Here is a 16199-nt window from a genome sequence, read left to right as displayed (position 1 = left end):
TAGTTTTAAAGGTCAGCACAACATGGTGGGCTGAAGGGCCTGTACTGTGTTGTAATATTCCATGTTCTAATTAAAAGTGTGGGTCACCTGATGAAGACCTGCTGGGGTCACCAATTCCAAGATGTTTCCATTCCAAAGCAATGGTGGGAAAATGGGAAATTGGGCGGATTCAGGTTTGAAATGTAAGTTTGCTTGCAAATTGTTAATCTTCTCCCCTTCATTCTTACTCCATCAATTTGAAATCCGGGCTTATAAAGGAAGGATGTCATTAATGCTCACATGTTGATCTGTGTTCACAGAACGAGGTCTCGCTCTTGAAGAATGAGGTGGCTCAGCTGAAGCAGCTATTACTGACACATAAAGACTGTCCAGTCACAATGCAGAAGGAGTCACAAGGATACTTGAGTGAGTAAAATGCACCTCACCGAACAAAGGATGTGCCCGGGAAATTTTTCAGCTCATTGCGAGAGCATAAAGCAGTTCAGAATCAGAATCAGAATCAGGTTTAATATCACCGACATTTGATATTTTGTGCAGCAGTGCAGAGCAGTATTTTTAAATAAAAACAAATTACAATAAGAAATATGTGTGTGTATGAAAATTAAGTTATGCAACAAAAGAGCAAAATAGTGAGGTAGATTTCTTGCCCGTTTAGGAATCTGACAGTGGAGGTGAAGAAGCTGTTCCTCAAATGTTGAGTGTGTGTCTTCAGGCTCCTAGATCTCCTCTCTGATGGTAGTAATGAGAAGATAGCATGCCCTGGGTGGTGAGGGTCCTTCATTTATAGATGCCAGCTTTTTGAAGCATCGCCTTTTAAAGACGTCCTGGATGGTTGGTGCCCATGATGGAGCTGGCTGAGTTTACAACTCTCTGCAGCTTTTTTCAATCATGTGCAGTGGCCCCTCCTCACCAAATGGTGATGCGACCACTCAGAATGCTCTCCATGGTACATCTGTAGAAATTTGCAAGAGGCAAATCTCCTCAAACTCCAAATGAAATATAGGTACTTGTGTGCCCTCTTTGTAGCATCAATATATTGGGCATCAAATATACCTTCAGAGACGTTGACACCTAGGAACCCTTTCTACTGCCGATCCCTGGTCTGTAGCCCCATTGATGGCTTAGTTTCCCTGTGAAATCAGTGAAAGCAAACCCTATCCTAGTGTCTACAGAAAGAAATACAGTCTGGCAGAAAGCTGGAAAATATTTCTTTTAATTGGGGCATCATGGGAGTGTAGTGGTGAGTGTAACACTGTTACAACACGAGAGACCCAAGTTCAATTTCCACCTCTGTCTGTAAGGAGTTTGTACATTCACCCCGTGACTGCATGGGTTTCCTGTGGGTGCTCTGGTTTCCTCCCACATTCCAAAGATGTGCAATTTAGGAGGTTAATTGATCACATGGGTACAATTGGACGGCATGGGCTCATTAGGATGGAAGAAGCAGGCAAAAGAGCTTTTATATAATATATTACAGGGCCCACTCAAGACAGAGAAAATAAATATTAATTTTAGTAACTGGCAGACTGAGAACTTGTTCCATTGATTCAGGGGTGGGTGGAAACAATTAGAATTCAGAAAATAGATCACCAGTATCAAATTAACTTCACACAAAAAATAAAAATAAAATAAAATTCACCTTCCAAAAATATTTTAACTATTAAAATATTTCAAAACTATCATTACTACTACTGACACTATATTTTAAATTCCATTTTGGATAGGAATTTAGCACAGTGTCATAATAAACCTAGCTGGTTCACTAATGTCCTTCAGGGAAGGTCATTTACTTTATTGACCTGCTTTGAATAGATGTGACTGTAGATCTGCCAGTCCAGTTGATACTTAGCTCTTTCATCAGCCCAGGGACAATGAGAAATGGGTAGGTGATGCCGGCCTTGTAAAAATGTCCATATGCCATGAATAATTAAATAAAAACTAAGATTCATGAGAATGATCAATTTCACACCATAAACCACTTTAATTTTGCTAACATGTCAGATTTTAAGATGGCAGTAATTTTTATAATGTACAGTTTTTTGATAAATTCTACAAATCCTGAGATTTTAGTACATATGCGTGGAATTAAAAAGGAAAGTAAACTAAGTCTCTATAAATGTTATTCAACTTGCTTCTCAAAATCTAGGATAGGATTTTCTAGCTCCAGAAAAGACCATGATAAGGTGCTGGAAAAAAAAACCTTTAGTCTTCTTGACCCTGGAGCATAATTCAAACTAAAGAATTAACATCAGGGAATGTTCTTTCCCCCAACTCGGATCCAAATATAAAGGCATCCGTTAGTCTTGCGAGACCATGGATCTGCGGCTGGAAAGTCTTCACTTTCCAGGGCGCAGGTTTGGGCAAGATTGTATGGAAGACCAGCAGTTGCCCATGCTGCAAGTCTCCCCTCTCCACGACACCAATGTTGTCCAAGGGAAGGGCATTAGGACCCATACAGCTTGGCACCGGTGTCGTCGCAGAGCACTGCATGATTAAGTGCCTTGCTCAAGGACACAACACATTGCCTTGGCTGGAGCTCGAACTCACGACCTTCAGGTCACTAGACCAATGCCTTAACCACTTGGCCACGTGCCCACACGATCCAAATATACATAGGCACTTTCTCAACAGGCCAGGCAGACACCACAACCTGCAAGAAAAATTGAGGTTACAACAACAGCATAGTACTTTTACCCAGACCAAACATAGTCCAAGATCAGGGGTTCCCGAACTTTTTTTTAAAATGCCATGGGCCCTACCATTAACCAAGTGGTCTGTGTTCCCCAGGTTGGGAACCTCTGCCCTAGATCTAAATACAGTACCTATGGAATACCATTCAGTCCACATATCTGAAGAAGCTGCCCAGATTATATGCACTCAACCTTCATCATGTAACCTATCAAAGATTAAAGGCCCTGGAGAGTTCTATTTGCAGATTGGGACAATCTTACTAAATACTACCAATTCCATCCAAGATTTAAATGGCCTTTCCTTTAGGTCTGGAACAGATCATAGGGGACACATAATAGATCTGCTGCCTCAGAGCTGCAGTGAGCCAGTGTCAATCCTGACTGCAGACATGTTCGGTGTGGAATTTGCACATTCTCCCAGTGACTGCAGGTCTCCTACACAATGCAAAGATGTGCAGGTTGGCCTCCGTAAGCTGTTCATTGATTCCCTGAACCTAGACTTGGATAGTTCTATGACAGGAGAAACAATAATTACTGAGCAATGTAACCAGCAAAGCATTTATCATGAATGCTTGTCTGAGAGACACATTCTGTTCCTTCTGTCTGGTAACTGCAGGAGAACTGTTGAGAATATAGAACATAAAACATAGAATAGTACAGCACAGTACAAGCCCTTTGGCCCACAATGTTGTGCCGACCCTCAAACCCTGCCTCCCATATAAGCCCCCATCTTAAATTCCTCCATATACCTGTCTAGTAGTCTCTTAAACTTCACTGGTGTATCTGCCTCCACCACTGACTCAGGCAGAGCATTCCACGCACCAACCACTCTCTGAGTAAAAAACCTTCCTCTAATATCCCCCTTGAACTTCCCACCCCTTACCTTAAAGCCATGTCCTCTTGTATTGAGCAGTGGTGCCCTGGGGAAGAGGCGCTGGCTATCCACTCTATCTATTCCTCTTATTATCTTGTACACCTCTATCGTGTCTCCTCTCATCCTCCTTCTCTCCAAAGAGTAAAGCCCTAGCTCCCTTAATCTCTGATCATAATGCATACTTTCTGAACCAGGCAGCATCCTGGTAAATCTCCTCTGTACCCTTTCCAATGCTTCCACATCCTTCCTATAGTGAGGCGACCAGAACTGGACACAGTACTCCAAGTGTGGCCTAACCAGAGTTTTATAGAGCTGCATCATTACATCGCGACTCTTAAACTCCATCCCTCGACTTATGAAAGCTAACACCCCACAAGCTTTCTTAACTACCCTATCCACCTGAGAGGCAACTTTCAGGGATCTGTGGACATGTACCCCGAGATCACTCTGCTCTTCCACACTACCAAGTATCCTGCCATTTACTTTGTACTCTGCCTTGGAGTCTGTCCTTCCAAAGTGTACCACCTCACACTTCTCCGGGTTGAACTCCATCTGCCACTTCTCAGCCCACTCCTGCAACCTATCAATGTCTCTCTGCAATCTTTGACAATCCTCTACACTATCTACAACACCACCAACCTTTGTGTCGTCTGCAAACTTGCCAACCCACCCTTCTACCCCCACATTAATTAACATATTTTAATAATGATCCCACTTGGAATGTCTTGGGGTGTTAATTCTGGACAGACCAGTGTTCAGTTTCAGTATATTTGATCAACACACATAAAAGTTGCTGGTGAACGCAGTAGGCCAGGCAGCATCTCTAGGAAGAGGTGCAGTCCTGTTTCAGGGTCTCGGCCTGAAACGTCAACTGTACCTCTTCCTAGAGATGCTGCCTGGCCTGCTGCATTCACCAGCAACTTTTATGTGTGTTGCTTGAATTTCCAGCATCTGCAGAATTCCTGTCGTTTCAGTATGTTTGATGTTGTGCCCACGCTTGCTGGTCCTTCATAGGCAGGATTTACAACTTCCCAATTCAAATATTGGTGGCGCTTAGACTCTAAAAGTTCTAGGCAACATGAAACCCTTTTGGAGAAGCTACACAATGTAGTCCTGATGAAGCAAATGCCAATTTCGAAAATGTGGTGGATGGTGTGGGTGGGGGCAGGAATTTCACCTAAATTTTCAGGTAGTACCAATCTTAATTTCATTCAAAAGAGAAAGCATTAGAGGCAAGAGAGATATAAAAGTCTTTCAAACAGTTCAGTTGGTTTAAACATACAAAATAAACTTTCAAATGAGGAAATGATAAAGTAACTCTTACAACAAACATTTCTAGGAATTTCTGTTTCAGGTTTTCGTTTCCCCTCTGTTCATACACTTGAAGCAATGGTTGTATAAATTAAAATTCAAAGTGAATTTATGATCAAAGTACATATATGTCACCATATACTACCCTGAAATTCATTTTCTTGCAGGCATTCACAGTAGAACAAAGAAATACAATAGAAGCAATGGAAAAACTACACACAAATAAAGACTGACAAACAACCATTGTGCAAAAGAAGACAGACTGTGCAAGTACAAAAAAACAAACAAATAAATAATACTGAGAACATGAAGTTATAGAGTACTTGAAAATGAGTCCATAGGTTGTGGAATCAGTTCAATATTGAGGCCAGTGAAGGTATCCACACTGGTTCAGGAGCGTGATGCTTGAAGGGTAATAACTGTTCTTGAACCTGGTGGTGAGGGACCAAAGGCTCCAGTACCTCCTACCCACGCAGCAGCAAGAAGAGAGAATGGGCTAGGTGAAATTCAGTTGCATCATAGCACAGTATTGTGTAATATTGGGTAGAACATGGTCAAATGCTGCATATTATGATGGTGTTTTAAATAACATCCGACGTGCACAGACTGCACAAAGTATTTTACTAAGTGCCATTTGAATCACAGCTAGTATTAATTCTGATTGTGTGATATTGTTCCCTAGGTCCTGAGAACAGTCCACCCAGAAGCCCTATCCCTGCTTGTTCTCAACAGCAAGTTATCCAGCACAATTCAATTAGCACTTCGACTGCCGTCAGTGAGGTTGTAGGCAGCTCCACACTCACCCAGCTCGGGAATCAGAGAACAGATCGGAATCCTATCCTCTAAGTACTGCCTTTTGTCGGGGGTGCGGCGGCAGAAGACCGAAAAATTGACACTCCATTCAGGACTTTGGAAAGATCAACATAATCCAGGAATTAAATACACTTTAGGGGAAAAAAAAGACTCTTGCTATTCATTTTAATAGTTATCAAAATGCTAATTTTTTTTACTTTAGTAATGAAAAAAGGGAAATATGCAATTAAAAACGCTGATAGCTTGGGAATGCTTTAATGCTTTCTCATAACTTGCTGGTACCAATTTGAAGATTCTACTAAGAATTTTTGAACTTTTTGAATTTTATTACTGTGTATATAGTCTCTCTACTTATTATCAGTGGCAAGTTCTAGGTATCTAACCAACCTGCCAATTAACAACTGGATTAAGGTATCTAACAATGTCATCACTGAACAGAAGCCTCCAGTCTATGCTATAGATACAGCCCATAATGCAGTCTCTAAAAAATAATGTTCATTTGCACTGAAAATCAAATTTTATGAATTGAGATTGAGTCACTAATTGAGTAAGAATATATGGAAAATGCATTTCAATATTAGAAACATTATATCACTTAGTCTTCCCTACTTGGCAATATGATCAATTGAATACGAATCGTAATTTTTATTATCTGCACATCTTAAGAATCTGTTTTGCATTCACCACTTTCTCCATTTGGTTATTTTGCCATATACTTCAGCATCAGCTCTTAAGATTAACAGGAATGACAGAAGCATCCCACTACTGTGTGCAGTTACAGTACTTCCTATTGGCAATGCAATGATAGTGACTGTCATTCATGCAAGGTGCAATAGTCCCACACAAGATGCTGGAGGAAATCAGCAGGTCAGGCAGCGTCAATGGAAATAAATAGGCAGTCAATGTTTCAGGCCAGACCTTTCTTCTGTTTATACATTTGCCGGACATGTTGAGTTCCTTCAGCATTTTGTGTGTGTTGCTCAGGATCTCCAGCAGCTACAGAATCTCTTGTCTACAACAGTTCTGTTCCATTTGTGCAAAAAGCAAAAATTCTCACTTAAAGTATGGCTTTAACTAATCCTGTGTTCAAGTGAGGGGGAAGTGTAGCCATGGTCACAAAGCATTCTTGATGTTCTTGTAAACTTGAGAACTATACATGAAGTCATTTGGTTATAATCCACATTAAGATGCAAAGATCCCAAAATCTATCTAAAGCAAAGTTTCCCAACCTAGGGTCTGTAGACCCTCAGTTAATGGTTGAGGTCCATGGCATAAAAAAAGGTTGGGAACCCCTGCTCTAAAGGATCAAATGGGAAGAGTAGTGATGTTTTCAAACCAAAACATTACAGATTGGACTAAAGGATGACACTTTTTTTTTAAAGTTTTGAGCATTAAACCAAATTCAGTAAGAAACAATAACTGTATTAAAAAAAACTATATAAGTGAATGATCTGTACAGTTTTGATTCCATGTTTAATTATGATCAAAGGCCAATAGATTACTCTTAGAGTACTGACTTTACATTTGCCTTAAAACCTATTATTATTATTATTGAGACTGTTCCCATCTGTTGTCTGACATAATTCCCAGTGCCTAGACTCGAGCATGCAGTTAATATAAAGACTAATTTGGATACTGTTCAAAGTGTAGACTAATTGTACCATGTCAGATGTGTAGAAAGGTGCACTTACGAAATGATTGCCTTGAGAAGGAGCTACACTTGGGGAGAGTACTGCTGAGGAAATTGAAAGCCTACAGCACCAGAACGCAGGCCAATCATTTCCTAATTTGCACCTCTTGCAGATGCCATAAGCTGAAAATATCCAGCCATGAAGGTAGGTTTTATTTTGGAGAGGGCAGGCGAAGTTGAACAGTAGGGAATGGAATTGTGTTTACTTGCCCAAATTTCACAGTCAGAGAATTTTAGAATATAGAACATTACAGCTCAGTACAGGCCCTTTGGCTCACGATGTTGCGCTGACCTTTTAACCTACTTTAAGATCAATATAACCCTTCCCTCCTCCATAGCCTTGCATTTTCTAGCATCTATGTGCCTATCTAAGAGTTCCTTAATGCCCCTAATGTATCTGCCTGTACTACACACCCATCACTAAAATCGTTCCTGGATATTAACTAACCTAACTATTTGAATGCTGACCAATTAAATACCAAGTTCACCATTACCCTGATTAGCAGTGTGAAAATTGACTGGCAGAGGGAAGGAGACATGAAGTGGGACAGTTTCAGTTAACTGCTCACCTCCTCTACTCACACAAGGAGGAGATGCTTAATTTGCCCCATGGAATAGGCCTGCATCTTTCCACTTTGAAGGGAATGCTGAGCCCAACATATACACATGGAAAATTATAGTTTTCTCACTTCTCCAAAAAATCTCCGCCAGGACAGTTAATCCTTTTCCATGTCAGTTCTGATTTTCTTGCTAATTACAATCAAGTTGCAAATCTCCATTTTTTTTTCAAATAAATATTTGAGTATAAATTTAATATTAACCAGAGACTGGAATAGAATGTCCACGTTTTGACAAAGGAATTGGGAATGCAATGCTGAAGACTTGCATCAGCCCTCAATGCAAATTCCCAGCCATTTCCTATGGGGAGGATAAAAGCTCCATACATGCACAGAACTGGTCATTTAATACCATCTGTCACATGGAGTGAATCAAGCTAAACCTAACAGCAAACCCTTTGGGACTGGAATCGGTAGAAGTGATCTCAACCCAGACATAATGCAACCTTTAGGAGAAAGGGTGAGGACTATCATGAAAATGTTTGAAGCTCTAAAGCACTGGAAAGCACGTTTGATCAGATTTATTTTAAAAAGAAAATAATGTTACTAACAAATTTTGCAAAGAAACTGTGAATCAGTACTTCTAGTTAGAGACCAGGCTGTCCTTAATTGCTGAAAATTAGATTTCTTATCATCGGAGAAGTAGTATTTTAAAATTATCACAACCAATAATCACACTCAAGTGAAATACGTGCCCACTGTATACGTGCTGACAATATCACATTCATTGACCAGTTGACAAAAAGTAATCAAACCTCCATATCCCAGAGCTGAACTAACTCAGGTGTCACATTAAGTAAATGATAAAGTACATAATCAAACAATAGTAACTAATGCATGGGAGTTTAACGTGGCTGATGTCTCACTATTACACCCTTCAAAATGTAAAATGCTCTTTTGACATTTCTCAGGGTTGAAATGTCTAATACCAGGGGGCATGATTTTACGGCGAGAGGGGGTAACTTCAAAGGAGATATGAGGGGCAAATTTTATTTACACAGAGAGTGGTGGGTGACTGGAATGCACTGCCTAGAGTGATGGTAGAGACAGATACATTCGAGACTTTTAAGAGACGTTTAGATGGGCACATGAATGTGAGGGAAATGGAAAGATATAGACACTGTCTGTTAACAGAGAGGATTAGTTAGACTGTCTATTTGATACTAATTTAATTGGATTGCAGGCCCAAGGGCCTATTCCTGTGCTATTTTGATGAATTGAATTAAATGCCCTGTGTATAAACTGCATTTTTTTCTCCAAAGTAGAGGGAAATTCACAGCATTTAACACCAGACTATTTGAGGTATCTTTATAAGGGAGTGTCAAATACCTGTATAAAGGCTTTCAAAAGAAATGTGTCCTTTTATGGCCCAAGAGAGGGTGTTTAGCAATATTTGTGCAAACTCTGAATCTAAAAAGTTGCCCTACTCTCCCCACCCGGAGCAAATTGTTATTTGGTAAGAATGAGTGGAATGAGCAGAGGTAATTTGTCCTGTCGACTCTTTCCTCTGCACAACACTGAGAATCAACTCTGGCAAGAACTGTTTGCAGCTCTAATGTCGGAGGCAGTGCTACAGGGTCCATGGCCACCAAAGAATACAGAGCTTGTACACTCTGTAAAACCTAATAACTCAAGAAGTCCTTTAAAATGTGTTACACCTATAATTTACATATTTTAAACTGGTCTTATGCACAGTTTTAGGTATCTACCCTGAATATCTAAAAGAGAGTTGATAATTTTCGTGGAAGAACTTATATGGTTTATAAAATCAAATTACTTAAGACTTTTAATATGTTACACCCATATTTTACATTTTTAAACTGGTCTTAAGCACAGTTTTAGGTGCCTACCCCAGATGTCTTAAAGAGGAAATTTGGGTAAATTTCTTGGAATAACTTGGTATGGTTTGTACCTGTTTTAAAATGGCCCCAATACATTTGTGAATAGAAAGGCACAAGTATTAGCATGCTGTCAATCATAAGTATTTTTGGTCAAAGCTCAGAGTTTTCATGGATCAGTCAATTGGCAGTTAGAGAGTTCATCTTCTCATATATATTTTCAGCCATATTCAGCAAATAGCACTTTAGAAATCTTTGCTAAACACAGTTCAACATAGCAGACAGGGTCAGTGAACGTAATTGCAAATCCTTTAAGTTAGCCACCTCTTAAGTAATGCAATGAAACATATGTGATCAATGCCACAAAGCACATGTTCGCTCTGAATAAAAAATGTTCTAAACATGATTGGGTTTATTATCACTGAAGACATGTTATGAAATCTGATGTTCTGTGGCTGCAGTACTGTGCAAGAGAAAAAAATACTATAAGTTACAAAAAAAAGAGCAAAACACTAATTGTGAAATATAAGAGATTAAGGACATACACAGACAATATTAACCATCCTCCAATACAAGGGTTCCCAACCTTTTTTATGCCATGGACTCATACCATTAACCAAGAGATCCCTGGACCCCAGGGTGAGAAGCCCTGCTCTAACATAATTGTAAAAATCTCTGGTTGATCAAAACACAACAAACATCACAAAATCATGTTCAGTAGAAACCTACAGTATTGTATAAATGGCTCCACTGAATGTGACTTTGACTATTGAATTGCTTTCAATATTGGTAACATCTTCTCACTAAATATCAAAGCTGCATTAATTAGATTTCACCTAAATACATTTGCTCTTTGAATCATATTATCTTCAAATGTGGAAACGTTATTCATAATATAGATTGAAATATAACAACATCTTCTTGCTTTTACTAAGACTGCCTGAAGGGTTGGTATTCCAGTTATAAAAACCTTACCAGTGTAAAACAAAAAGGATTCAAAGAGAAACTGTGTGTTGAACAGCACTTTACAGAGTTGAACTTTTTTTCTATTGTATTATTTCTTCTAAAAATTAAGCACGTGTAACAAAAAAAAACACGAGATTCTGCAGATGCTGCAAATTCAGAGCAACACACCCAAAATGCTGGAGGAACTCAGCAGGTGAGGCAGCATCTATGGAAATGAATAAACAGTCGACATTTCAGGCCAAGACTTGACTTTTTATTCATACCCATAGATGCTGCCTGACCTGCTGAGGTCCTCCCGTATTTTGTGTGTGTAGAATGTGTAATAATTTGTCTGATGCCCTCTTCAGTCCAGATTTGCTGCGTTCCATCATTCTAAATGTTATATGTGACATTTGTTCTGAATCTGTAACTGGTTTAAATCTAAGGGGGGGGGGGAAGAGGTGTTTGATGTTATTCAATGAATCCTTTTACGCATTAAGCTGAGAGAAGGATCATTCTAACATGCATTGTATTTCTGCACTTTGTATTCTGCTTTTGCTCTATAAGATTTATGATCTTGTTATTTTCATGTGTAGGGATGAATAGTGGGCCCATCATCTTTCAAATTTTGGGGTGCCACGGTAGCGTTGCGGTCAGCGCGACACTATTACAGGTCGAGGTGTCTGAGTTTGGATTTCAATTCCGACGCCATCTGTAAGGAGTTTGTACGTCCTCCCCGTGACTGTGTGGGTTTTCTCTGGGTGCTCCGGATTCCTCCCACATTCCAAAGACGTACCAAAGAGTAGGTTAATTGGTCATTGTAAATTGTCCTGTGATCAGGCTAGGGTTTAAATCAGTAGGTTGCTGGGCAATGCAGCTTATTGGGCTGGAAGGGCCTGTTATGCACTGTATCGCGAAAAAAAAGATCCTCTGATTGACATGTTGGACTTTAGCTGTGCTGACAACCTACCTGATGCTGGTTGCACTCAAATACAGAATATAGCTTGCACAGCAGTCAGATAAATGAGACTGTCTAATGCAAATCCCCGCTACAGAAACATTGTTTACATTAATGATTCCCATTTAATTCCCGTTCCATCTATCTTTTAGTCTGTTATTGCAACAACACAAATTAATCCTGACACATCACTTCATGCATAAATGCCTAATACAGAGGGCCACAAGGCTTTTTATTTCCCCCTTGAAATTATGTTTATACGTTTAGAAGATTGAACCAAAAATTGGAGGGAATTTGTGCACTTTTGTTGCTGGCAAATGCTTTGTTTGAAGGCTACATTTCTAAAATGAAGCATGGCCGCAAACTTTAAATTTGGAAGGTATGGACAAACATGTGTATTCAGATAACAGCACCAGGAACAAAATTTAATCCAGTGATGCAAGGGATTGCTTTAGTTATAAATTTGATTTGGTAGCAATGTAGAGCAGCATTGAATAAATCCATTACTTAGCTACCTGAATTTAAATATACTGCAAAACCACAAAAACCACATTCTGCTTTATAGATCAGCTATTGGCTAACATGAACTGATTCCCTACAGATTTATATTCCAAATCATTCTATATAAATCTCAAAAACTTATATCTGGGCTTTGATTAATGTCCAGTAGAAAGGTTATGTCCCAAATATCAATTCGGACTTCTACCTCTGATTTGTTGGGAGTCTTAGCATCTTTATTTCTGATGAGTGAACTCAATGCTAGTTTTAGTCATAATATTCAGTTTATGAAAAATAAGCCATGGACTTCAAATTTTGGACTGTGTCATTCACTATTGAGGACCAAATAAATAATACTCATGGTAGTCAGATTTTAGTTAGATATTGCTTATAAAAGGTGCTGAGTTTCTAAAGTGGTCAACATTCCAGGGAAAATCTAATGAAATGTTTTTGCTTTTTTAACTGATACTTATCAGAAAACTATCACATGATATCTTGTTAACTTTTTGAGAGAAGGAATGTCCATTTTGTTTTCAAAAGAATTTGGATCAATGATAAACAGATCGGTTTCCATTCCAAAACTGATTTTGCACCAAGTGTGATGTTGGAAAAGCAAATGACATAGTTTTCCGGTTTCTACATTCTCAAATGGAAACTTAACGGTTCTTTTATTTTGGAAACTAGCACTATGAAAGCAATTATGCTTGATAAATATGTTTGAATTAAAAAGGGTATTTTTTGTGTTGAACAATCATAATCGGCTTTCCATAATGCTTCCTTGGAATGGTTATTACTAGAAAGCTTGACAAAAATGTATCAATTTCTAGAGGTGGATGTATTTTATTTGCCTATGAAAAATTAGAAATGTTATTAGAGGCATGTGGGCACTTTAGGAAACATAGACGTTTCACCAAACAGTTTGTTTGCCAGGAGACTTTCCTGAAGCATACCTACAAATCCTTCTGTGTTGCCTTAAAGAGAGTTTGATAATGATCACCTCTGTTGAAATGACAGATTTTGATGCCTGATCATAATGGTTATTACTAGAAAGTTTGACGAAATGTATCATAATCTTTTATTTTTTTTCTTGTTTAAATGGCTTTTAAAAAGCATTATCAGAGGTGGACCACCCTATGTTTCCAACTTTGCTATGTGGTGAAATTCACTAAAATCCATTTTCTCTCAGTTCTGTTGATGCATCTGAATATACTAAGAGTCACAGTAGTAACTGTGCCCTCCTGTTTCACATCCATGTCTGAAATAATGTTTAATCTCTCTGCACGTCATTGAGACGGGTCTCTACTTTTGACCCTGCGGGAGTAAGTTTTCGAATTATAGCTCATGTGTGGCCGAGGCCATTTCCACTTTGTTAAAATATCCCATTATTTTTATTCAAATGCTCCAACAAACATCATCACCACAGACATCTTGTCCATGCCAACAAATTGCATCCTCTCTTTCTAAGGTTTTGGTACTCGTTCATATCATGGTGTGGACAGCTTTCATCCTGTAATTTTCTGGAGATTTTGTTCACCACTTTCCTTGGTACAAGGAGTAAATATTTGGTACATACTTGTAAATACTTGTTTTTCAGCACTTATGGTTTTTTTCTTTGTATTGTATTTTAAGCTTATGCCTCATGAGAATATTCATTGTTGCAAGTGAATAATTATATTAAATCTGTTGAACTATTTTACATTTTTACTTTTCTTTCTTATCCAATTAGATAAGCATTTGTAAAAATATTAAACTCCACTGCAATATAATTAATAAAGCACTATGGCAATGCAGATATTACAATAAGTACCTAATTCAGAATGATTATTTTTGCTTAACAACAGTCCCAATGACCGGGGTCAACTATTTATTCTTTCCTTACTATTGTGGAGACTTGCTTTTGGGTGTTTTTATCTTGGTTGGTTTTGAAATGCTGGCAGAAGTCAGTAGAGTTGAGGTACACTATTATGCATGGCTATGTATCCCTCAGTTTGGATAGAAATGAGAAATATTTCCTTTCCTGGCAGATTACAGTGTTCTAGACCTTGTCCCTGAAGACAACTGATAAGAGAAAATTTGCCCTGGATTTTGCATCCTATTAACAACACCACCCAAACAGAGTGACATGGTGAGGCCCCACAGCCATTGGGTACTGGACCCATTGTCATAACAGCATCGAAAGATTTAAAGATTTTTTTAAATAATTTTAATTTGTCCCATGTACATCAAGACATACAGTGAAACTCCATAGATGCTGCCTGACTTGCTGAGTTCCTCCAGCTTCTGTGTGTGATACAGTGAAAGTTGCCATTTGTACTAACTCAAATCAGCGAAGGTTGTGCTGTGGGCAGCCCATAAATGTCACCACAGTTCTGCCGTCAACACAGCATGCCCGCAACTTACTCCGCCCTAACTGTACATCTCTCAAATGTGGGAGGAAACCAGAGTACTTAGTATGTTGACTCCATGACTGTGTGGGTACTCTAACTCTTTACGGGCAGTGGCGGGAATCGAACCGCATTCGGTGATTGCTGGTGCTGTAAAGTGACTGTGCTGTAAAATTTCAGTACTTGATAAAAGGGTGAAGCAGCAGAAGGATTCTGAAATAATGATGATAATTTTAGAATGAAGCCGAATGCACCAGAAACCATGCCAGGGTGATAAACATGTTGATGACTCATTATAGACAGTACAAGTTGGATGTAAACAGCACAACCTGAAAGATTGTCATAAGGAAGACTGGGAAGTGAGTGTCTGGCCAGGAAAATGTTGGAATTGTCAGAACGAGTGATGATCTCAGCAGTAAGTTGATGCAGGGGTGGAATTTGCCCACATTATTTCAATTCACACTATCTCACTGTGGTTTAGGTAGTAATTGTGGCATCGTTTTGTTTTTACTGCTGGTGTTGGTTTATTATTGTCATAAGTACTGAGATACAGTGAAAAGCTTGACTTGCATACAGATCAAGTAGTAAGGTAGTGGATCCATCACGGGTAAAGCCCTTCCCACCATTGAGCACATCTCTACATGAAGTGCAACACACACACTAAATGCTGGAGGAACTCAGCAGGCCAAGCAGCATCTAGGAAAAGAGTACAGTTGACATTTTGGGCCAAAACCCTTCAGCAGGACTTCTGATGCTGGGATTTCCAGTGTCTGCAGATTTTTTCTTATTTGTGATAGGATCTACATGAAGTGTCACAGGAAAGCAATATCCCTCATTCGGGACCTCCGCCACCTAGGTCATGTTCTCTACTCACTGCTGCCATCAGGAAGGTAGTACAGGAGTCTCAGGACTCACACCACCAGGTTCAGGAACAGTTGTTACCCCTCAACCATCAGGCTCTTGAACCAATGATGGCAACTTCACTGAACATCACTTTCAAGGACTCTTCATCTCCTGTTCTCTATATTTATTATTATTATTTCTATTTGTGTTGGCACAGTTTGTCTTCTGCACACTAGTTGAATGCCCAAGTTAGTATACCTTCATTGATTCTATTACGGTTATTATTCTACCTAAAGAGTATTGATAATAGCTGGGGCCACCCATCCTGTAAAGACACTGCCCAGAAGAAGACAATGGCAAACCACCTCTGTAGAAAAATTTGCCAAGAACAATCATGGTCATGGAAAGACCATGATTGCCGACATCATACGACATAGCACACAGTGCTCTGGATTTCTGGCATTTACAGAATCTCTCATCTTTAAGGAGTGCATCATTACTCTCTGCCAGTTGACGTGGCTTTCCTTCTTATCCTGGCAGCTGAACACTCATTACCAATGACTCAATGTGCAGTTCTTGCCTTTCAGCTGAATACCAATGACTATGATTTATACAAGGTAAATTTGTAACAGAGAAAAAAAGAAAATGCTGGCAAAACTCAGCATGTCAGGTGACACAGGGTTGCAGAAACAATTATCCTTTCAGATCTGAACTATAAGCAATTAGGATTCTGTGGAA

At 39.2% G+C, this 16199-nt stretch overlaps 1 protein-coding gene and 1 long non-coding RNA gene across 5 annotated transcripts in view; one reads left to right on the top strand and one right to left on the bottom strand.

The window, feature by feature from the left end:
* The window catches only part of LOC134357829 (uncharacterized), a 96770-nt gene that overhangs the window by 56862 nt on the left and 23709 nt on the right, over positions 1–16199 (bottom strand). The window lies entirely within an intron of this gene.
* Positions 1–16199, top strand: part of creb5b (cAMP responsive element binding protein 5b) — a 371769-nt gene that overhangs the window by 340040 nt on the left and 15530 nt on the right. For 2 of the 4 annotated variants that reach the window (XM_063069535.1, XM_063069537.1), the window contains 2 exons: positions 300–405; positions 5558–11203. In XM_063069535.1, the coding sequence (XP_062925605.1) occupies positions 300–405; positions 5558–5721 (270 nt within the window). In that variant the 3' untranslated portion in view covers positions 5722–11203. Of the gene's footprint in view, positions 1–299; positions 406–5042; positions 5509–5557; positions 11204–16199 lie in introns of those variants that run through there. The other 2 variants (XR_010020734.1, XM_063069536.1) reach the window with 2 other exon arrangements.

This window comes from Mobula hypostoma, chromosome 17, assembly GCF_963921235.1.
Source record: "Mobula hypostoma chromosome 17, sMobHyp1.1, whole genome shotgun sequence".
Classification (NCBI taxonomy): domain Eukaryota; kingdom Metazoa; phylum Chordata; class Chondrichthyes; order Myliobatiformes; family Myliobatidae; genus Mobula; species Mobula hypostoma.
This window is presented reverse-complemented; position numbering and strand designations above follow the sequence as displayed.